General features: G+C 42.5%; 3 protein-coding genes across 3 annotated transcripts; 2 read left to right on the top strand and 1 right to left on the bottom strand.

Moving 5' to 3' along the window:
- The first annotated feature begins 6,316 nt into the window (after positions 1-6,316).
- LOC123079656 (40S ribosomal protein S23) lies at positions 6,317-7,848 on the top strand. The gene is made up of 4 exons (XM_044502458.1): positions 6,317-6,481; positions 7,099-7,254; positions 7,336-7,462; positions 7,540-7,848. Exons 1-4 carry the CDS (start codon positions 6,477-6,479, stop codon positions 7,678-7,680), a joined length of 429 nt encoding a protein of 142 aa, XP_044358393.1. The 5' UTR covers positions 6,317-6,476; the 3' UTR covers positions 7,681-7,848.
- An 853-nt stretch (positions 7,849-8,701) lies between these two features.
- On the top strand, positions 8,702-11,730 carry LOC123079655 (nuclear transcription factor Y subunit B-2). The gene is made up of 8 exons (XM_044502457.1): positions 8,702-8,991; positions 9,079-9,282; positions 9,435-9,564; positions 9,695-9,700; positions 10,234-10,329; positions 10,400-10,450; positions 10,583-10,648; positions 11,295-11,730. Exons 1-7 carry the CDS (start codon positions 8,714-8,716, stop codon positions 10,601-10,603), a joined length of 786 nt encoding a protein of 261 aa, XP_044358392.1. The 5' UTR covers positions 8,702-8,713; the 3' UTR covers positions 10,604-10,648; positions 11,295-11,730.
- A 651-nt stretch (positions 11,731-12,381) lies between these two features.
- Positions 12,382-21,818, bottom strand: LOC123079654 (V-type proton ATPase subunit a1). The gene is made up of 18 exons (XM_044502456.1): positions 21,490-21,818; positions 20,115-20,159; positions 19,348-19,470; positions 19,072-19,179; positions 18,579-18,692; positions 18,332-18,502; positions 17,960-18,097; positions 17,635-17,742; positions 17,411-17,518; positions 17,188-17,336; positions 16,478-16,631; positions 15,479-15,639; positions 14,523-14,729; positions 14,246-14,429; positions 14,079-14,162; positions 13,298-13,491; positions 13,157-13,216; positions 12,382-13,002 (listed from the first exon to the last, which is right to left on the bottom strand). The coding sequence occupies exons 1-18, from the start codon at positions 21,628-21,630 to the stop codon at positions 12,798-12,800; spliced, it is 2,454 nt and encodes an 817-aa protein (XP_044358391.1). The 5' UTR covers positions 21,631-21,818; the 3' UTR covers positions 12,382-12,797.
- Between the last annotated feature and the right edge of the window lie 1,577 nt (positions 21,819-23,395).

Here is a 23,395-nt window from a genome sequence, read left to right as displayed (position 1 = left end):
ATCACGTTCTGGTGATTTTTAACAATTATTTTCATGAATAGAAAGTTTCTGCAATTTTCAGCAAGATCAAATAACTATCATCCAAGAAGATCCTATAGGTTTAACTTGGCACAAACACTAATTAAAACATAAAAAAAAATCTAACCAGAGGCTAGATCAAATATTTTTTTCCTAAACAGAAGCAAAAAGCAAAAAACTAAAAATAAAATTGGGTTGCCTCCCAGCAAGCGCTATCGTTTAACGCCCCTAGCTAGGCATAATAGCAATGATAGATCTAGGTATTGCCATCTTTGGTTTTAGGGAAGAAAAGAGCAAACTTGTTATCTATGGAATTAATCTTTCTATTTTGATAAAGCACGTGGCTATTAATGGTAGAAGAAAGATTAAGCACGTTGCGGAAATTGGCATCTAGGCTAGCTTTTATTTCTTTGATAGATTCGTTTTGGTAAGAGAGCAAAAGAGATGTGGATTCAACTTTCTCATTCATGGGGTGCCCAAATATAGTTTTCATCTTTTCATAGGTATCTATGGGGTCCCCTTCAAGAAAACCCTCTTCAAAAATAGAATCTAAAACTTGTTTGAACGAAGCGGGCAACCCAACATAAAAGCTTTTTAAGTAAACCTCAATTTGATATTGGGGTACATAGCTAGCCCGGATCCTTAACTCCTATCCCAAGCATCTTTAAAAGATTCATCGAGTAAATAACGAAAAATTCCAGAATCATCTTCATCAAAATTATTAAGATTCTCATTGATAACTCCGGCAGGCTTTTCCATAGTATCTCTATTTATGAGTTTAGATAAAATAGCAGGATTGTCTAAAGTGCTAAAACTCGGTAGAGAAACCCCAACCCTTTTTGATTCTGACATGGCGAAAGGAAGGCGAGCGGAAAAGAGAGGGCGAATAAAACGGCAAGGGTGAAGTGGGGGAGGAAAACGAGAGGCAAATGGCAAATAATGTAATGCGGGAGATAAGGGTTTGTGATGGGTACTTGGTATGTTGACTTTTGCGTAGACTCCCCGGCAACGGCGCCAGAAATCCTTCTTGCTACCTCTTGAGCACTGCGTTGGTTTTCCCTTGAAGATGAAAGGGTGATGCAGCAAAGTAGCATAAGTATTTCCCTCAGTTTTTGAGAACCAAGGTATCAATCCAGTAGGAGGCCACGCACGAATCCCTCGCACCTACACAAACAAATAAATCCTCGCAACCAACGCACTAAAGGGGTTGCCAATCCCTTCACGGTCACTTACGAGAGTGAGATCTGATAGATATGATAAGATAATATTTTTGGTATTTTTATGATAAAGATGCAAAGTAAAATAAAAGGCAATAAAAATAGCTAAGTGTTGGAAGATTAATAAGATGGAAAATAGACCCGGGGGCCATAGGTTTCACTAGTGGCTTCTCTCGAGAGCATAAGTATTACGGTGGGTGAACAAATTACTGTTGAGCAATTGACAGAATTGAGCATAGTTATGAGAATATCTAGGTACGATCATGTATATAAGCATCACGTCCGAGACAAGTAGACCGACTCCTGCCTGCATCTACTACTATTACTCCACACATCGACCGCTATCCAGCATGCATCTAGAGTATTAAGTTCATAAGAACAGAGTAACGCTTATGACATGATGTAGAGGGATAAACTCATGCAATATGATATAAACCCCATCTTGTTATCCTCGATGGCAACAATACAATACGTGCCTTGCTGCCCCTACTGTCACTGGGAAACGACACCGCAAGATTGAACCCAAAGCTAAGCACTTCTCCCATTGCAAGAAAGATCAATCCAGTAGGCCAAACCAAACTGATAATTCGAAGAGGCTTGCAAAGATAACCAATCATACATAAAATAATTCAGAGAAGATTCAAATATTGTTCATAGATAAACTTGATCATAAACCCACAATTCATCATTCTCAACAAACACACCGCAAAATAAGATTACATCGAATCGATCTCCACAAGAGAGGGGGAGAACATTGTATTGAGATCCAAAAAGAGAGAAGAAGCCATCTAGCTAATAACTATGGACCCGAAGGTCTGAGGTAAACTACTCACACATCATCAGAGAGGCTATGGTGTTGATGTAGAAGCCCTCCGTGATCGATGCCCCCTCCGGCGGAGCTCCGAAAAAGGCCCCAAGATGGGATCTCATGGGTACAGAAGGTTGTGGCGGTGGAATTAGGTTTTTGGCTCCGTATCTGGTAGTTTGGGGTACGTAGGTATATATAGGAGGAAGAAGTACGTCGGTGGAGCAACGCGGGGCTCATGAGGGTGGAGGGCGCGCCCAGGGGGTAGGCGTGCCCCCCTACCTCGTTCCTTCCTGGTTGATGTCTTACGTAGGGTCGAAGTCCTCTGGATCACGTTCGTTCCAAAAATCACGTTCCCGAAGGTTTCATTCCGTTTGGACTCCGTTTGATATTCTTTTTCTGCGAAACTCTGAAATAGGCAAAAAACAACAATTCTGGGTTGGGCCTCCGGTTAATAGGTTAGTCCCAAAAATAATATAAAGTGTATAATAAAGCCCATTAATGTCCAAAACAGAATATAATATAGCATGGAACAATCAAAAATTACAGATATGTTGGAGACGTATCAGACGTCCCTCGAACTCTTGATCCAGTTGAGGCCGAGGGAGAGTTCGATCAGCACAATGGCATGGCGATGGTGATGATGAAGTTACCGGCGCAGGGCTTCGCCTAAGCACTGCGACGATATGACCGAGGTGTGTAACTGTGGAGGGGGCCACCGCACATGGCTAAGAGAAGACTTGGTGTGCCTTTGGGGTGACCCCCACCCACGTATATAAAGGGGGGAGGAGAGGTGGCCGGCCCAAGGGGGGCGCGCCATAGGGGGGAGTCCTACTTGGACTCCCGGTCCAAGTAGGATTCGCCCCCCCTTTCCTATTCCCACTAGGAGAAGGAGGGAAGGAGGAGGAGAGAAGGAAAGGCCCCCCAACCCTAGTCCAATTCGGTTTGGGCTTGGGGGGCGCGCGCCACCACCTGGCCGCCGCCTCCTCTCTCCACTAGGGCCCATGAAGGCCCATTAACTCCCGGGGGGGTTCCGATAACCCCCGGTACTCTAGAAAATGTCCAAACCTATCCGAAACCATTCCGGTGTCCAAACATAACCTTCCAATATATCAATCTTTATGTCTCTGCCATTTCGAGACTCCTTGTCATGTCCGTGATCTCATCCGGGATTCCGAACAAACTTCGGTTCATCAAATCACATAACTCATAATACAAATCGTCATCGAACATTAAGCGTGCGGACCCTACGGGTTCGAGAACTATGTAGACATGACCGAGACACATCTCCGGTCAATAACCAATAGCGGAACCTGGATGCTCATATTGGTTCCTACATATTCTACGAAGATCTTTATTGGTCAAACCGCATAACAACATACGTTGTTCCCTTTGTCATCGGTATGTTACTTGCCCGAGATTCGATCGTCGGTATCATCATACCTAGTTCAATCTCGTCACCGGAAAGTCTCTTTACTCGTTCCGTAATGCATCGTCCCGTGACTAACTCATTAGTCACATTGCTTGTAAGGCTCATAGTGATGTGCATTACCGAGAGGGCCCAGAGATACCTCTCCGATAAACGGAGTGACAAATCCTAATCTCGATCTATGCCAACTCAACAAACACCATCGGAGACACCTGTAGAGCATCTTTATAGTCACCCAGTTACGTTGTGACGTTTGATAGCACACAAGGTGTTCCTCCGGTATTCGGGAGTTGCACAATCTCATAGTCCGAGGAACATGTATAAGTCATGAAGAAAGCAATAGCAAAAAAATTAAACGATCATTATGCTAAGCTAACAGATGGGTCTTGTCCATCACATCATTCTCTAATGATGTGATCCCGTTCATCAAATGACAATACATGTCTATGGCTAGGAAACTTAACCATCTTTGATTAACGAGCTAGTCAAGTAGAGGCATACTAGAGACACTCTATTTGTCTATGTATCCACACATGTACTAAGTTTCCGGTTAATACAATTCTAGCATGAATAATAAACATCTATCATGGTATAAGGAAATATAAATAACAATTTTATTATTGCCTCTAGGGCATATTTCCTTCATGAAAGTCATCATTTTTCGTACAATCTAAGGGGTAGCATCGCGATGCAATTGAGTGAGGGAAGATGTGGCACCGCTTGGACGCTCGTGTCCAAACGACGGCGTCGTGCCTTCCTCCGTTGACATTGTCGGCCTTATCTTTCATGGCCTAACTTCTCTAGGTTAGGGCGAAGGGCTTGCAATGTGTGAAAGTAAGAAGCAAATGATGGAACAATTACTTCTATTGATGAATTTGGGAAACATATATAAAAAACACTTCCATTAACCGGCCGGTTGGACATAAATCATCCACCGCATTGTTCGCAGGTCACGTGCCCCTGACTAAGCCATATGCAACATGGACCTTGTTGCAAGACGTGCACGCGCAACACGGACTAGTGGAAGAAAAAGGCAAAAACACTATTTGAGGGGATTGCAATAAGGCTCGTGTTGCAAAGCAATGAGCACAACATGAGGCTTATTGCAAAGGCTCGGTGAGTAGATCAGACACTGTAAAAAAACATTCAAGGATTGCAAGAAGGCTGCTGTTGTGAAGCGTTAAGCGCAAAATGAAACTTGTTGCGAAGGCTCAGCGAGCAGATTGGACACTAGAAAATAATATTCGGGGGATAGCAACAAGACTCATATTACAAAGTGATGAGTGCAACACAAGGCTTGTTGGAAAGACTCAATGAGTAGATCAGACTACTGTTTCATCAGGAAAAAAAAATCAAAGGTTGCACTAAGTCTCGTGTTGCAAACTGCCGAGCGCAATGGTAGAGGCAAAATTGCGCAGAAACTGATATTAGGAGGGAGGGTGCAAGGGGAGAAATCTTTTTTTCTCTCGAATACACCATGGAAAGGTGTATCATCGTTATATAGAAGAAGGGCCAAGCGGCCAGAACCACGCCACAAGGCAGTTACAACGCCAAAAGACAAACAACACCACGCTAATCCCTGGGATTAGAACCACACCTACTACAATCGAATAACAAGGGAACTCGCCTTGTCCGATCTCTAGTGAAGAACACGAGGATATGGGGCACAGAGCAACCAAGCTGCGTCACTACCGATGCACTACACAACCAAGACGCGACGACGAGCATAGGACATACTGGGTCAACGTACCGCCCCACCTATAGTGCCTAGAGAAGTCGGCAAGTGGGTAGCAGGACTTGGCCGATCCAGAGGAAGAAGACGCGCCGGAAGCATTGGCGATGGTGTACATTGCGCCCTGGAGGCTCATGACCTGAGCGGTAACCCCAACCAAAACCGAGTCGCCCCAAGCTCCAACTCCGAGGACTCTATGAATAGCCAAGGCAGCGCCTTCAAAAAGGGCACGACGTTGTGACGCCGCCGGTGCCTGTTCCGACGAACCGGAACAAGGGTTTTCCCCGGCGCTCAAGGAGAGACACAACCACGACCATGACAGCGCCCCAAGGAGGACACGGCACCCGCAGGCGTCGTCGCTGCCATCCTCGACCAGCCGAGCGGGGATTTCGCCCAAAGTCCAAACCATCGGCGCGAAGACGAGAGGGCAAAGTATTGTTGTAGTTTTTTAGGAATACCATGGTTTCTGACAATATTTTGGTATTCAATACTTTAAATTGTCTGGACGAAAAATACTGTAGTTTAACAATTCATGGTATATCTAAAATCGTGGTCTTTTTGTGGTATATAAAAAAGAGGCACATACCTCTTTTTTTAAAAACCGAGAAATGTTGGCTACTATGATTTTTAGTAACTGAAGTATTTATTTATTGCTCATGTATTGAAATAATATGATTTAAAAGAAAAACGGTGTTACCAAACTAGACCTTACTATTGATACACATAATACAAAGAAAACCATGGTCATTGGGGTGCCCCTGCCTGGGCTACTATCTAAGCTTAACCCAATATTTGTTGCAAAGGCTAAACGGCTCACAGAAAAGGGTCATATAGCTATATGTGTCTTCATCAAACAGTAGTTCGGGCGTGGTTTTTTTTTTTTTTTGATTTTGTAGTTTGGGCGTGGTTGATCTTTAGGATTGCGGAATCAAAAAAAAGTTCGAGATCATGTCAAAAGGACAACGTTCGAGATCAGTTTGCGGGTCTAAGCATCAAGAGGGTTTCCACATGTCCACGTGGCAGACCAGGTCCAGCGTCCGCATCCCTCACCTCTTCCGCATCAGGACCGTAGCTGCATCGACCATCACGAATCTCAAAGCATCGAGCCCACAAGAAAACCCTAGCCACCAAAGCTGGCACATATAAATATCTTTGCCTGCTGGCCCTCATCCCTCCCCTCTATTGCCGCCGCCGCCGCTCCGAGCTCGCGCCCCCTAGCCCAGCCGCCGCCGCCGCCGCCGCCTCGTCGGAGTTCTTCCCACCCCTTTCGCCAACATGGGGTAAGCTCGCCGTCACACACTTCCGGTTGATTTTCCATGGTTGCTTCTTGGCTAGGTTAGCGATCTGGAATGGCCAGTCTTCTGCCTTCTGTACCGCGTGATTTAGAGGCATGGCGTGAGCTTTTGGTTAGATTAGACCGGGCAGATTGTCACTGCGCGTCTAGCTTATGGACGGTCAAGTGCTGATCAGATTATACAACGTCAGCACTAAACATATTCATAAGCGATATTAATTCGTTGCTGCCGTGTAGTCATATTTTCTTGGTCCAAAACTTGGATCTGGGAGGTTATGCATGGTAGCATACACTTCGATAAGAAATCATCCCGATTTAGTAGTAAATCTGGTTCTTTTTAACCATGTTTTTTGAGTAGTTACTTCAACATGCACTAGGAGATTTTAGATGATATGGAAGTGTGTGCACAACTAAGCATTTTAGATGGCTGTTTCTCTTTGAATCGTTAGCAATAATACATTTGCGATGTAGTGTGGCCCTTATTTTCTAGATATAGCTTTCTGATTTTAAGTGAATCCAATGTCAAACTGTTGTGATGCAGACCAGGAGTCTGTTATGTTGTTTTGCTTTTGCTGTGGTAACCGTGAGTTATTTGCATTGCAGTAAGACACGTGGTATGGGAGCTGGGCGCAAGCTCAAGACCCACCGCAGGAACCAGAGGTGGGCTGACAAGGCATACAAGAAGAGCCACTTGGGTAACGAGTGGAAGAAACCCTTCGCCGGGTCATCTCACGCCAAGGGCATTGTTTTGGAGAAGATGTATGTAAAAATGGGCAATATGTTTTTCTTCTTACCCTTGTTTTTATGGGGTGAAGCTAATATATGATGACTCTATTGCAGTGGTATTGAGGCCAAGCAGCCTAACTCTGCCATCCGTAAGTGTGCTCGTGTGCAGCTTGTGAAGAATGGAAAGAAGATTGCCGCCTTCGTTCCCAATGATGGTTGCCTGAACTTCATCGAGGAGAATGTATGTTCTCCATCATGGTACTTTTCAAATGTTTGCTCTGCTGTAGGTACTAAGTTTGTCTTTCACCTGTTGTCCAGGACGAGGTGCTGATCGCTGGATTCGGTCGTAAGGGACATGCTGTGGGAGATATTCCCGGTGTCCGGTTCAAGGTCGTCAAGGTGTCAGGTGTTTCTCTGCTTGCCCTCTTCAAAGAGAAGAAGGAGAAGCCCAGGTCTTAGATTGCCGTTGCATGGAGTAGACAGTATGTCGGGCCTTTAGATGTTGAAGGAGGATGGTACCTTTGTGTTTACAGCACTTTTAAGTTGATAACTTATGATCGTGTTGGTGAAAACTATGCCTTGTCACATTTTGCTCCTGTTATGGGAAAGTGCTACTGTTATGAGTTTTGTTCCCCAGTTTGAGATGAATTTCCCTTGTCCTGAAATTGCCCTGGGCATTGGTTGTGTATGTAGAATTTGGCCGTGTTTGTTTCAGCTTTAGGGACCGGATTCAAAGCTATATCTGAAACAAACAGTTGTTTTGAATCAGCTTTTGATTAGTTAGCCAAAATCTGATTTGGGTTTGCCAGCACAGGAATCCGCAGCTGATTCTGTAGAAGCTGGAGCCCAAACAAACAAGGTCCCATGCACCAAATCTCAACCTAATGTGGGAAGGTGTCTGTGTATTTCGCCGTGTTGAGCAGCCTAAAGAAGATAGAATGGAGGTGCGTGCTCCTTTGTTCTGAAGCTGCTATCGCTGAAGCCTATAGCGTAGCTGCCTAAAGAAGATAGAATGGAGGTGCGTGCTCCTTTGTTCTGAAGCTGCTATCGCTGAAGCCTATAGCGTAGCTGCAGGATTTGGTGATGGCGATTGAGAGCAGCAATTTAGGCAGACTGTAGATTTGATGATCGATTCGGAACATCCAGTTCAAGCATTGCCAAAGTAGTGCATGAAATAATTGGTTTTGCTATTCATAAAATTAACTTGTGGATGATGTATACATTATTTGATGATTGACATAGTTTGCAATAGGAAATTGTGTTAAAAAACGAAGATAGATCCTGCAATTTTTTTTTAGAAATTTTATGGTTTTTAGATATTTTTTGCGAATCAATTTTTTTATATTAGGCTTTTCGATGGGTGATTTTTAGGGGTATTTTTTTTAGATTAGATGAAAATTCGTGGTGAAGCCCAAGCAGCTTCTTTTTGTTTCGAGAACAGAGCCCCCAAAAAGCCCTCCGAACATCCCTCAACGAAAGAAGCCCATCTAACATGGTGCTAGAAGAAGCTCACCACGGCACTTTTAACCCCACGGGGTCCACCGGCAGGGTGAGGCCCCACCCGCAGCCTCCTCTCTTCTCTCTCTTCCCGACCGACGAACGGCCCGGATCCGTCGTCTTCCCCATCGCACCGGCCCGGGCCGCGTCGCCTTCTCCAGCGTCCGATCTCGCATTCCCCACCCCTCCTCGCAGCGCCAACCACCGTCTCCTCCTCCCCCCTCCCTTCTCTCCCCTCCGCTCCTCCCCCCCCGCGCGCGCGTTTTTTATAAGGTGCGTTTGATTTCGATCCCTACCCTCCCATCCCCTCTCGATCGCGCGCCGTGGATCCGTGTCCTGATTTGCTCGCGATGGATCTAGGGTTTCGGGGCGCGGGATGGCCGACGACGACAGCGGGAGCCCCCGGGGCGGCGGCGGGGTCAGGGAGCAGGACCGCTTCCTCCCCATCGCCAACATCAGCCGCATCATGAAGAAGGCCGTGCCGGCCAACGGCAAGATCGCCAAGGACGCCAAGGAGACCCTCCAGGAGTGCGTCTCCGAGTTCATCTCCTTCGTCACCAGCGAGTGAGTTGCCCGCCGCTAGCTGCTCGCTGCCACCGTCATCATGCCACCTGGCCTTCGAACCTCGGCCTCGAACGAACTCGGCCGGGCTGGTTTTGTTTGTCTTGGGTGGCCGGAGTTGTGACTTTTCGCTGTGGTTTGGTTTGGTTTGGTAGGGCCAGCGACAAGTGCCAGAAGGAGAAGCGCAAGACCATCAACGGGGACGATCTGCTCTGGGCCATGGCCACGCTCGGATTCGAGGAGTACGTAGACCCCCTCAAGATCTACCTGCAAAAGTACAGAGATGTAATCATGGCTCTTGCTCACTGTCAGTACTTGCTGCAAATGACAATAATTCTCTTGTTTTGTGTCATCATCTCACCTCGCTTCTTCTCTGTCTTCCTTGCAATTTTCTGGACGGGCGCGGTGATTGCAGATGGAGGTATGTGATCTTGTAATCAATTCGACATACATGATATTGATTCGCTGATACGTTTCATACCAATGCAAAACAAAATGCAGTTTCCTCTAAGTCCTAGTTTAAACATAACCACAAAAGGGTTAGATCCTGCCTACTTAGGCCACATAACCTGCGTTAGATCCTTTGAGCTGTGTCCCTTTAATCAGGTATATAGTTGTCACTTGATGTGAAATACACATGACCTATGTACTTTGAAGCTTGCAAGTTCCTCGCGTGAACACCTGAATAAAACCCGCATGCTTTCCAGTTTCATATACCGTGAAAGAAACTTAGTTGCATTCATGAAGGCTGTTCCAGCTTTCAAGCAATAAACTAGTTCTAACTTCTAAGCAAGGTTGCATGATTGCTCTCTAATACTTAAGTTGGTACATACTTCCCACTCATTTTGTTGGACTGCATTATGGCCTTGCAAGCTTCTGTTTCTATCTTGTGTGCTTTATGTGAACAGTATGTACTGAATATTAACGACTCTCTTGTCTATTACTTTCCTGTAGGGTGATAGTAAATTGACCTCAAAATCTGGTGAAGGATCCGTGAAGAAAGATATAATTGGTGCTCATAGTGGTGCGACTAGCTCAAACGCCCAAGCGGTTAGTATTTGCAACTTGGGTTCCTTTGCTCCTAATGTTGCTTGAAACTGACTTGCTCATATTCTTTTAGATGGTTCAGCATGGAGCTTACGCCCAAGGGATGGGTTATATGCAACCCCAGGTAACCTATCATACCATCACTTGCCATTACAACCCTATACTTCGATTTTGAAGCTAAACATGATACAGTTCTGTATAGCAATCTTCAATCATCATATTCTTTTCCTGACGCTCTTCCCCTTTACATCATCAGTACCATAATGGGGACACCTGAAACTGAAGATCAGGCAATTTTCGGCAATGGGTATTGCTCCATGAGGTAATTTTGTTGTACTGACAAGCATGTTATATGTGAGGCAAATTCAGACAATCTTAGACAGCCCTAAAAATTAGTACCCCTTCTCTTCTTCTTTTCAGTGGTTTGTATAGTCCTCTTCATGAATCTTCTGCCCTTTTAGCAAGTGAATGAAAAATACGTATCTGTGCTGAATCATAGCAGATTCTCTTGATGCTATGCATGTTTCATGCTTCCTCTTTCTTCAGTAAATTTCACAAAACTGTCAGCATTTTGAACAAATTCATCGCATAACTTAAGATATAGTTATTCTTTGACATCAAAACAGTTGAATACACTGTTGTATCTCAAATCTCTTGAATTAAGGGTTGACTCTTATGGTATGTGCAACCACTAGAATCTCTAGAATGTTTTTCTTTGATGGCTCGAATTGTATGAGAATCCCTAGCTACCATACTTGAGAAACATGGCCCGCCTGTCTTGCACCTAGCTATTTGAGACTTCACCAAGGCTGGGTTTCAGTATGGTTATGTGAAATTGTTCAACCTACATTGGAGTTTTTACAATAGCGGGCTTGTTAAATCTGCAACTCTGAAATACTCTATAATAGTTTGCACAAAACGCAACTCTACTCTCTTTCATCTGACACCACTTGTTTTGCTTGCTGCAGTGGTTATCTATCTGTTAAGGAAGCCGCCCCAACATTAGGTTCATGATGATCATTGGCTGGAAACTAAAGCACCTGGAAGGGTGCTTAACAGTTGGTTGTGATGGCTGCCTCCAAGATGTAAATTGCTTCCGAGAGAATAGATTCACCTATTATGGTTTAGTGCTTGTTTTTATCTGTACATTCAGAATAATTCAGCCGTTGGTAGTTTGGCAATCTTTTGTTTCAGATATTTGTATTAGGAAGCATAAATATATTACAACTGGGTATTAACTTATAGTTGTGCGGTGTTTCTTGCGCCCGCTCCGGGGTGTAAGGCTCGCCAAACAGACATCGACTTGTGATGCAACATGCAAGCCAACTGAGTTGTAAACCTCTCTTTGCCATGTCTGGAAGGGGAGCTGATCGCGTCCCCCTCAAATCAACTTTGTTTGGCTGATTGGTGTCGCTGATCGTTCCTAAGCTGATATGTATAGTTTTTTTTTACCTTTATGCAAAATAATGTCGCACTCATCTTATGCAACAACACGTGGTTAAAACTGCAGGCGAACAATTTCTCCCATCAGGCAGCCAAAGCGCTCAGTTCATCATGGGCCATGGATGTTAACTCTGCAGCTACAACTGCAAGGGAACAACACATGGGAGATAAGAATTTCTCAAAAAAAAACCATGGGAGATAAGAGTGATGGCCCAGAAAAAACTATCTACGGTGATTCCCGTCCACTAAAAAAAAATCTATGATCATTCCCTAAAATAATAAACAAAAATGAGTATGAGATTGTTTGCGCCTAATGAATTGCCAGCTTGTGCAACAGAAATACTGGACGAGTTGGCACAGACATCACGTATCTGCCCCTCATTTTGCAAAGCATTTTAAAATACTCCTATCAAGAAAGCCATACACGTAGAACATATCCTGTGTAAGTGCCAAAGAAATGATACAAAGCACGACCGTTGGTGAACCACAAAAAAATGTGTGCATGTTTTTTTATACAACATATGAATTGCATATGCAAGGCATGAATTCAAGCCATCAAAGGAACATTCATGACGAGTCGATTTTCATAGTACAAGTAGATAAACGACGATCGGCACAAGAAAAAATACTCGTATGATTATTTAAATGGACAGATATTATAGTTAAAAGAATTCACGCCTTACAGTCTGGACACAGTAATGACAAGGTGGGGTTTTCTCATTTCTACCAAGTGACAAAATGTGACGGCTAAAGGTAGACAGATCAAATCTACATTTTCTATCTTCTTTGTTAGCTACTATAATCTGCCTCTCCGCAGGAGGCACTGTACGACAAGCCCGCCCTCTACAATATTGCCGTAAAATTACAAAATCTCCTTCCCCTGCGCGGCGTTAAGAAGAAGTCCCGCGACCTGACAAAATGATGTGTATTGGGGAAAACCCATCTGTCTCATGAAATTCCACACCAGTGCTCCAAAAATTTCAAGAGACAAGTTTAATCTCTTCAACGTGCCGAAATTTGTATGCATATCATTCTTCGTCGTCTGCTAGCGTAGCAAATGAGAATGGTTTGAATTTGTAGCCATCCCCGTGATAGAACTTGTTCATGAACTCGACCCAGTGTAGACGCAATGCATGAAGAAAGGCACTTAACGATTCCATCCCGAGCAATATGAAGGCAGTAGCAAAAGCAAAAACTATGAGCCCCACTAACTTAAAGATGAGGCTGTCATACCTGTCAATAATACAGTAAATAGTTCAAGTAAGAAACTGCAGTAGATGATATCATTTCTGAGATCATGCATTTCATGGCAGTCAAATGAGAAGACAAACACCGCCATAAGAATAGAAAAGTTACGCCCAAAGAGGAGAAAAGGATCGAATCTTACCCCCATGCAAATAGCAGCAACTTCTCGTAGAAGACTGTTGATAGCTCAGAATGTGCCAAGCTGAAGTTAAATAACAGTACATCAAGTCATGGAAAGAACCAACAGATGAAAATTTGCAACAAAAAATCACAAGAGGCAAACCTCAAGGCCCAAAGTCGAAGGTATGATGCAGTATTTGAGACAGCCCCAAGAACAAACTCGATGGAGTGTATCATTTGATGCACAAAAACTTCACCAAAATTGAAATCATCATGACGTGAACGGGCAGAGTCCGGTTCAGAATCTGGATCCATTTCAGATGTCCCAAGGAAGCGATAGCTGTGACCTTGAAATCTCTACATCCAGGTACGAAGATTTAGCAATCCACTAGATATAGCAAACATAATCTAGGATTTTTGCTTACTCACTCATAACCTAAACTCATTAACCTAACAACACTGATGGCATATACTCCCTCCGTTTCTAAATATAAGCAATTTCAACATGGACTACATATGGATGTATAGACATATTTTAGAGTGTAGATTCACTCATTTTGCTCCATATGTAGTCCGCATTGGAATCTCTAAAATGGCTTATATTTAGGAACGAAGGGAGTAGAAAACAAAGAAAGATCTCCAGGATGCAGCATAAAAACTAGTGATAACAAGAACCAAGTTAGCAATATAGCTTAAGAGGCACCTCTTCTAGGTTTCACTCTCTGAAATTTACCAATGGTATTCTTAACTCTTGCACTACTGGATTTAACTATACAAGCACAACTCTGTCAATATAGAGCATAAGGCTGTAGAGGCTATGGACTAAGCTTGTGGTTTATTAATTTAAGCATTATGACACACCAACACAGGTACAGCACCAAAAATCTATCTCAAAAAGGAGTGCAATTGTTTTTCTTCAAGAGTCAAGTTTATTCATAACATACCTCCTTATGAAGTTTCTTTAGAATGAAAGGCTTTGGGAAGAGCATCCATGGAACAGCTACTAGGGCCAGAAGCAACAAAAGTATCTGGAAGGGGGAAACTGGTAAATAGGCATGAAAAAGAACATACAATGAAGGCTTTCATTAGTTTTATTAGAAGGTTACAGTACCTGGAGTTCCTTCTGTCCCCAAAAAAGTTGATTCTCTCCAAGATCTCCAGCAGGGTCAAGGAACATATATATCATCACGTGATACAGATCGGCTTTAGATCCCGTGCACCACTTAATGAGAATCAGGAGTGATAAGTAACCAAAGAGGCTATTCAGAAAAATCAGCTGCGGTATGAATTGGTACCTGAGGAACCCACATTGTTAAATCTATTGCCCTTTTCATTCTCTGATTTGCTTGCATCCAAAGAAGGAAAGACGCGAGAAAAATATATAATACCTGATGTCTAGGGCATTTTTATGGAACTTTGCATCAAAATAACTCAATAAAATTCCTAAGTTCATCTGGGAGACACCCATCAGTATGGACATCTTCATCTTCAAAGAATTTAGAAAGGGTAACTCAGATCGACTTCCACGCCAACTTGGGTCCACTCCAAAAGGGTAGGGATCACGAACTTTTACGAGACCAGCAGTATATGCATCACTGAAACACACAGGTAGGGTGTTAAATCTTATGAGATAAACTTGCTATCTGGTTACAGGCTATAACTAAAGAGGGTCCAGTGTTAAGGAAGTAACAACAAATAGAAAACAGAAATAACCAAATTGATAGTCATATCTCATATGCACCCTTAACAAAAATAGCTATTATGTAGTACTACTCCCTCCATCCCAAAATAAGTGACTCAAGTTTGTAGTACAAAGTTGAGTCACTTATTTTGGGACGGAGGGAGTACCTTGCAAGCCGAGAACCACAAGGTGTTTTAACCAGTCTAGATAATTTGCGAAGCTAAATCATTTTGTCATGGATGCATATTACCTTAAGAAATAGAGATCCTTATATCAAGACGGAACAGCTGCGTGTATTTATAGTTGCATATAGTCCCATTGTCTCAAAAATAAATCTGTGTCTATACTCTCAGGGCTTATGTATTCCTTATTTTGCAAGTGGAGGGGAGATAGAGCTACTCATTGCCCAAAATGCCTAGACACATGGAATATACTCAAGAAATTTGCGATAAGAGCGTTTAGATCACTAAAATAGTTATCTAAACACTCTTATATTAGTTTACGGAGGGAGTAGCAAATTAAACAGAATTTGCAGCATGCTCAAAGCAGAATGAACTACCAAAAATAACTTGAGCTCGATTTAGATAATTAACTGGGGTTATAATTTCAAATTCCCATCATAACAGCACATTCAGATAACTATCAAAATGGTAAAGTCAATACCTGCAGGAATTTTCCCGACACGCATATGCAGATTTGCCAAAGATATGGAATGGAACAGAAAAGAATTCGTTGTATATGAGCCCACAGTATATTGAGAACAACGCCATCAGAAGAATCACATAACGCCCACCAAATGCCATCTCCGTAAAGCTATCAAGCTTCTGCGATAATCAATGGACCACAGCTTAGGAGAACAGCTTGATTTCAGTGCAGGCAATTTGCAAAAGAAAAAACTGATAAACTGCAAAGTTATAAAGAACCGCTCCCTCCGTATTAGTGATCTAAACGATCTTATATTTCTTTACAGAGGGAGTAATACCTTCCCAGCAATATATCTGTAGAAGATACTCACAAGCACATTGTTTGATAATGGTTTAAGACGGTAGGCACAAGTGGGGACAGAAACAGTTTTTCAATGTGGTCCTAGCCTACAGAGATATTGGATTCCATCTAGATTGAGGGATTTTATGGATAACTATGCAAAATGCCATAACTAAATGGGCTCTCCACAATTTTTGCAAATGCACTCCTACAGACACCATAGGTTCCACGCGCCTCTACCTCCATCTAGGTTGATATTGATGCTAAAAAAAGAACTTCTAATGTTCTTTGAGGTGATCAAACCTTGTCCTAGAGATGTTGGGGTACAACCTATTTGGATTTTACTAATATAAGTTAAGCATCATACCCAGCTAAGTCATGAAATAACTATACATGTTTTTCTTAGCATATGCGAATATTGCCATAGAGAATAGTGAACCAAAATCTGAAGGTAGGGAGCAAAAATAGAAAAAAAGAACAAAAAGAGGTATGCTAGAAGAGTGGAACTAGGTGCACATATCAATAGTCAAGTTATAACTGCACTATCTAAAGCAGTAGAAAGTAACATATGTGCAATCTATGAACTGCACTCCAGTAAAATCACACTTTAAAGATTGCATGCAATGGCCATTATCAAAAAAGGAAGAAAATAAAAGGTCCAAGTTGAGCTCAGAGTACCTGAGAGGAAAGTTTCTTCTCACGAAGTATAAGAAACAAAGCTCCAAGTAACAGACATATTCCATGACCCCAATCTCCAAACATAACAGCAAACAGAAATGGGAACGTGATAACAGAATATACAGCTGGATTAATTTCTTCATATCGACCAACACTGCAACAATACATATTTGTGATCAATTCATGGCAAATATATTACAACATGGGCTACTCTTTGATCAGAGAATAGTAAACGATAATCTGGTAACAAAACATTCCAAAACAAAGCAATCACATCGAGTTTAGATGCCAATAACCTCAAACGTCTTATGAAGCAACCAATCTTGCATGGCCACAATTAACAACAACAACAACAAAAAAGAACAGCTGCAGCGAACGTTAAACAAGCAAAGCTAATCCAACTCTTGAACAAACTCCTCTTAGGTCTTGGAATTAAATCAACTGTCACCTAACAATGTAACATGCTCTTGCTCACTACCCCTTGATCCCAAACACAAACCCTTGAAAATTAATAGCAGAACAAATTTGCTGGAACGAGTAGCTAACTACAACATGATCTCTCCAACTACTTTGCCCCTACACATAGGATAGAAATTTCATTTAAAACATAATATTCCATATTTACTTGGTTTTTCCACGACTACCCAAAGGGCACAAATGTAACAAATAAAACCATTTATTCAGGCTAATGCTTGCACCAAGATACATACCCATATGCATCAACGATCTCCTGGAAAGCATTTGTAAATTTATCAGTTCGGAAGTATGTAGGTGGTGAGTCAATAGTGTCCATCTCATGAAATATTATTCCAACTTGTGAGTTGCTGTGAAGAGTTGCACGCTGCAAAACATCCTCAATCTGAAACACAACTTAGAAGTAAGACGTCTGTCCTAAATTTGAAAAATGAGCACAATAAGCTTTGCATTTCTGACCTGAGATTTAGCAAATATTGGACACCATCCTTCTCCAACAAGGCATTTCTTTGTCACATCAAAGTTCAGCATGTTTAGTGTATCATAAACAGCTTTCTCTTTTTTTACCTAAAAAGAATACACAGGTGAGAAATAAAAATTACTTGGTACTATCACAAATGCGGAACACAATTTTTTAAGGTAGCAATTTGAAGACAAAATGAGAATTGCTATTACTTGATTACCATGAGTATCCACCTCCATAATTGGGACCCTACTGACTCGAGTGCTTTGTTTCTGTGTTGGGTTCCAGCATCCAAGGTGACTTCTAGATCGGAGAGGCGTGATGATACCTGCCACAAATATTATAGAAGTCAGAACTTAAAGTACTTCAGTACAGAGTATACAGCGTTACATCAGGATGGCACTCATGCACTTCAACAGAAAACAAAATGACAGGGAGGCTGCTAAAAACTGAACTTATACTCACAGAAAGCTACATGTACAGAAGAATGGAGTAATTGTTGCTGCTAGAAAAAGGTGCTTCTCCAATAGATGAAATTAAAATACCTCACGAAAAATTTGTCTCTGCTTGACAATCTCCTCAGGAACAGGGTAGCAATTTGCTCCAAATGAAGCACAAATCCTCAATATTTTTGCTTTAGCCTGCTCCCCCGAAAAGAAAACTACAAAAACAGTCTTCTCTACCTGTTAGAGTGCAACTCAGGTGTTAAAATAGTGTTGAAAAACTTTCAAGGTTTCAAGGTTCATTTCAGTATTACACTGCATAAATTAGGGCTGTAAACCTGGTTGGAGATAGAAAACAAAGAGAAGCTATCACAACCAGTAAATAATTTATGGCAGCTATCACAACCAGTAAATAATTTATGGCAGCTACTCGATATACACAAGAATTAGGAACAGCAAACCACAATGACAGACCTCTTCACCAGAACTGGGATCCATAACAGGTTCCCCTGCAGATGCCTCATTGAAAAACATATTTCCCCTTGTAGTTCGGAAAAGCATCCTCTCAAAAGCCAATGCCTTGGACTTCAATATTATCCCACTAACAAACCTAACACCAGATTCCGAGGCCCCTTGATGTATTCCCTGAGAACATTTTGTGTTACAATTTAATGGAAGAACAGAACAGTATTAACTTCAAGAATAAGAACTATGACAACACCTGTTCAAGCAAATAGCCATTTCCGTCATCCACTTCCTTGTCATATATATGTTCATCTAGCTCATGGTCAGCTGGAGTTGCATGATTTTGAGAAGCAGCAAGGATGCTACCTGCCTGCAAGAAGTTATTTGAGAAAGCATGGAAAACAACAGAAAAAGGAATAGATATGTTACTTAAAGCATGGTTAATATTTGACCGAGATGTATAACAATTGCAGTAGGGATTTATGATTAACAACCAATATTACACTCCATAGTTTAATAAACTGGATCAAGTGCCCAGTCATCAGCTACAGAGAACATATTTCTTCACGAATTTCCATATTTTCAAGAAGAAAGTACACCAGCATATCCATAGAAGGTGTTGCAAGTACACTAACGACCAATGTATATCTTTTATCTCACACCTTAATAGTCACGAGTAAACACATGGAACAGTTGATTCAAACACATGGAACAGTGAATTCAATGTTTCACAAGAATCAAGATACAACCTTTGACAAGACCAGTTTGAATTCAAGAAGTTCATTGTATGTCTGCCGTAGTGTCCCACTATTAGTATTCATCTCAAGCAGCTCATGCTCATGCTCACCCAATTTTGCCTGCAGAAACAGCGAGAGAAATTATTGACACTCCCTAAGAGCAAACTAAGCATTTCCTCTCAAAATGACTTCTTGTTGCATAAATAATAGAAATCCAAGAGGATTAATTATATAGCTATGATAAAATGACAGTGCTAATGCAGCTCTAGCTCCAACTAAAAGAAGTACCTCTAGCTCCTCCAAATCAATTTCTGGTTGTAGTGCAGGCCGGACAGAAGATTTAACACCTGCCTTGTTGATCTGATCACTGAAAAACTTCAGCTTACGATTCATCTCTGCACATCGCTTTACCTGCAGAAGAGTTGCGACAGGCTTATCATAATGAATCTACATAAAGAAGTTGTTGAACAGAAGTTCTGTGCTTCAGATGGGGTGGGGTGGGGTGGGCTGGTGTGCATCCACTGCCACACAGTAAGGGAAGCAACAGTCCGATTAAGTTCCATACCATGATCACCGCATCATACGTTGCAAGCATATAAAAGCAAGCATTTGGGAGGTTCCCTACCGTTTTTACCATTTATTGAAATGATATATGATGCGACTTAACATATTTCATTAGGTAAATGGTTGGAAATCACATACTTACGGTATCAAATACCAAATGCAACAAATATATTGAATCCATCTACCAAGAAGAGTCCCAATGTATCCCTTTTATCACATTCTAGTTGTTCAGGTATTTCTTTCTTTTCCAATATTTTTTGAAAAATCAAGGCAAACAGAAACAAATAGTTTATGAATTTAACATATCAGATTAAATTCAGCTTGGCTCTGCTTCCGTAGGCTCGTTTTTCACATAGAACAACAAGTAGATGAGTGACATTGAAACAATCCATACTCTATACTAGCTTTGGCATTTGCATAGTAGAATAGATGTGTGCAATATGGTGTGACCAACATAAATATCAGATGGAGAATAATATAAATTAGATCACCTGGTTGACGAATATACGCTGAAAAGGACTCTTATCCTCATTCAACTGCAAAAGAAGGGGTGGAATAATAAAAAGGTCAGCAGTTGAACAATTGTAGATTCTGGCAGATAGAACAAAGAAAAACTAAGATCTGAAAGTAAACAGTTAACAAAGTTTTCTATGGAGTCCAAAGTATAGCCTCAAATTTGTCATATGTAGTCGAATATACTCTTATGGCGTTTTTATTATTTCTGAAGCCTATTTTTCTTCTCATTTCTTTTCCACAAATGTCATTTTAACATACACAATGTGATAATTGGTCCTATGAAAATCACACGTCTAATCATAAAGTCGCAATTCCACGGATATTTTGGTGTGATATTAATCAACCTACTTGGTTATTTCCACCCTGCGCATGATAATAAACAACAAAAAGGAGGTGCTGAGGGACTAAGGCACCAAATGCATCACGCAAACCTCTCTTGTGCATATTTCCTCACTGACAGACAGTCATGGAATGCAGCAGCACCCGGTAGGGGATATGTATCATCATTAAGGACTATGGCGTGCATATGGTGGCATGGCGATTCATAGGTGAAAACAGGAACCTATCAGACCGTATGATCACATTAGCAGGAAAATCCACTATCTTAATCAGGAATTTGAATAACAAGCAGCGATCAGTTTGCCTAACGTTCTTAGGAGCATCTCTATGATTAAGTTATTAGCGAAGCCCAAACTTCAACTCATTTTCATGTCCTTAGAAAGGATGCATTGTGCAGCTAAACTAAGCATTACAAAAGTGCTCCATTATGCCAAGCTAATCAATAAAAACTTGACAAATTGCAACACATATCCATGAATGGTACAACAAACAAACGGCAAATCACCCTCCTTAACAATCTATTCGTATAAATTGGCTCATGATGAAGAGTGGCTATTGGTTTAGGTAATTTGGACTCGACGACAGCATAGATGCCAAGTGGGATCAAAGCAAGCTAAAAACACACCAAAAACATATTCGTACAATACGAATTTCCTCTACCACATTCATCCGCGGTTATCGTCGACGTCTAAGCCCTGTGAAGCCTGTGCCACAGTGGGACAGCGCAGGCTGCGGCCCCTGGTCGAGAACAGCACCTTACACCCACTAAACAATGAAGGCAGTTGGTCCAAAGCAGCTCAAACGAGACGCGCGCTAAGCCTCGCGGTCCAATGGCACCGGGATCAAACGCTAGCCGTCCTACCCAAGCACAAGCGAAAGCTAGATCCGAGGGCGCGGAGAGTGCCGCGCACGCGAGCGAGCGGGTCAGAGATCACGACGCACGAGGCTGGATCAGGCAGATCCGCGAGGGGGGAGGGGGGGAGGGGGGAGACGAGGTAGAGAGGCACTCACGTCCTTGAACTGGAGGAGGCCGAGCTCGCCGAGGTAGGTGACGGCGAGGCGCGCGCTCTCGGCGGGGAAAATGAGCTGCACGAGGCACATCTTCTCGGAGCGGAGGTGGTCCATGGGGGGCAGGCGGTCGAAGAGCCACATCGCCCCGGAGCGGCCCCCTCCCGGAGCTTCCAGGAGGAGGTTCGCCAGCGTGAGGGAGGGGCGGGAGCGAGGACGAGGGAGGGGGAGGGAGGAAGCCGGTGGTGTCTCAGATCTGAGGGGGGGTTCCGTTCGGTCCAATTCTACTAGTCGGCACTGTATTCTTTGCGAGGCGCAGGTGCGCAACTGCTGCCATGACCCGGGTCCCGACCCAATGGAAACGGAGGAGGAGGGTGGGCGAGGAAGCGTCTTGGAAAGCGGCTGCTGTGGCTGGCCCGTGGGCCATGCGCGCCTGCGTTGGGTGGGCGCGGACCGGTCGAAGTCCGTGTCGCGCGCGACTCCCCGGGTTTTGATGAGTTTTACGCGACCGACAGGGTCGGTTCCGCGTTGCGGGAATCGGAGAAAAACGAAGGGAGCCTCCTGGAAGGGATGGGCCGGCTTGGTTTAGGTCGGGTTCCTCGCCGGGATCGAGCCCTCCGGGCTCCTCTTCGGCGCCCTCAGCGCCGCTTAAGCCAAGGCGCCGCTTAAGCCAAGCTGGCGCTCGAAGGCAAGCGGTAATGGGCCGGCCCAGCATCGCTGGGTAAAAAAACATCGGGGAAAAAGCGCTAATATTTTGCAAGTGGTGGGAATCAAACAAGAATGCAAACGCTGGAGCAGTTCCCGCAATAAACCACTGCAGCTCGATGGCTTTGATGTTATCAATGCAAAAGAACACATAGACCTCTGTTTCAGTCCCAGTATTATTTATTTGAAAAAATATGAAAATGATTTTCACGAATTTGGAAAAAGTTCATAGATTTAAAAAAAGTTCACAAATTTGAAAAGAGTTCACCGAATTTTTAAAAGAGTTCATCAATTTCGATCAAAAAGTTCACAGATTTAAAAATAGTTCACTGATTTTGATAAAAAGGTTCACAAATTTGAAAAAGTTCACCAAATTTTGAATAAAAGTTCACAGGTTTGAAAAATTTTCTTAAATTTCGATAAAAAGTTCACTAATTTGAAAAAGGTTCGCGGATTTTCAAAAATTGTTCAGGAATTCGAAAACTTCATCAATTTTGAATATAAAGTTCAAGAATTGGGAAAAGGTTCGCTAGATTTTTTTTTAAAATCATGCATTTAAGAAAAACAAAGGAAAAAGGAACAAGAAAAAGAAAAGGGGGAAATAGAATATAAAAAAAACAAAAGAAGATGCAATAACTCAATAAAAGGGATCTCACGAATCACGACAAGGTAGTTGCGTAGTTGGCTACCGCTGCTAAGCTGAAAGGAGGATGTCGCGAGTTCGATTGTCACCTGCCCGCAGTTTTTTGCAGTTTGAAACAGAAAAATAAGGATAAATGGGACGGCCCATCACGCAGAGAGGGGTATGCGCCTATTTGCAAAAACACCTAATTCGGGCGGGGTGCTCCTATATGGCGCGTGACGCGCTGGCGAACATGCCAGCGCGCACCCCTCCGCTCCCTTGCGCCCCTAGTGGGCCGGCCCATGAGCAGGGCTGAACGCCCCAGTTTTTTTAATTCGTTTTTCATTACTATTCTTGCTTTTCATTTTTCTTCAAAATAATTCGTAATTTAGAAAAGTTCCAAATTTCAACAAAAGTGAATTTTATAAAAAAAAAGTGTTTGTGATTTCAAAATAACGAACACTTTTTGAGTTTTAATGAAAATTTCTTTATTTTGATGAACAAATTTATATGAGCATTTTTTTAATATTTGATGAACAAAATTTGAATATGATTAACATTTTTTAAACTCGATGAACAAAA

The sequence above is a fragment of the Triticum aestivum genome, chromosome 3D (genome assembly GCF_018294505.1).
Source record: "Triticum aestivum cultivar Chinese Spring chromosome 3D, IWGSC CS RefSeq v2.1, whole genome shotgun sequence".
Taxonomy (NCBI): Eukaryota; Viridiplantae; Streptophyta; class Magnoliopsida; order Poales; family Poaceae; genus Triticum; species Triticum aestivum.
The sequence above is the reverse complement of the archived record's forward strand: the minus strand, read 5'-3'. Positions and strand labels throughout refer to the sequence as shown.

Coding starts and splice junctions, on each gene's coding strand:
- LOC123079656 (XM_044502458.1), top strand. Junction 7,255..7,335: donor GGCATTGTTTTGGAGAAGAT/GTATGTAAAAAT, acceptor ACTCTATTGCAG/TGGTATTGAGGCCAAGCAGC. Junction 7,463..7,539: donor TGAACTTCATCGAGGAGAAT/GTATGTTCTCCA, acceptor CCTGTTGTCCAG/GACGAGGTGCTGATCGCTGG.
- LOC123079655 (XM_044502457.1), top strand. CDS start 8,714: ATGGTGCTAGAAGAAGCTCACCACGGCACTTTTAACCCCACGGGGTCC. Junction 9,283..9,434: donor ATCTCCTTCGTCACCAGCGA/GTGAGTTGCCCG, acceptor TTGGTTTGGTAG/GGCCAGCGACAAGTGCCAGA. Junction 10,451..10,582: donor TGGGTTATATGCAACCCCAG/GTAACCTATCAT, acceptor TTACATCATCAG/TACCATAATGGGGACACCTG.
- LOC123079654 (XM_044502456.1), bottom strand. CDS start 21,630: ATGTGGCTCTTCGACCGCCTGCCCCCCATGGACCACCTCCGCTCCGAG. Junction 16,632..17,187: donor GAGATCGTTGATGCATATGG/GTATGTATCTTG, acceptor GTATTGTTGCAG/TGTTGGTCGATATGAAGAAA. Junction 14,430..14,522: donor AAAAATGCCCTAGACATCAG/GTATTATATATT, acceptor TGGGTTCCTCAG/GTACCAATTCATACCGCAGC.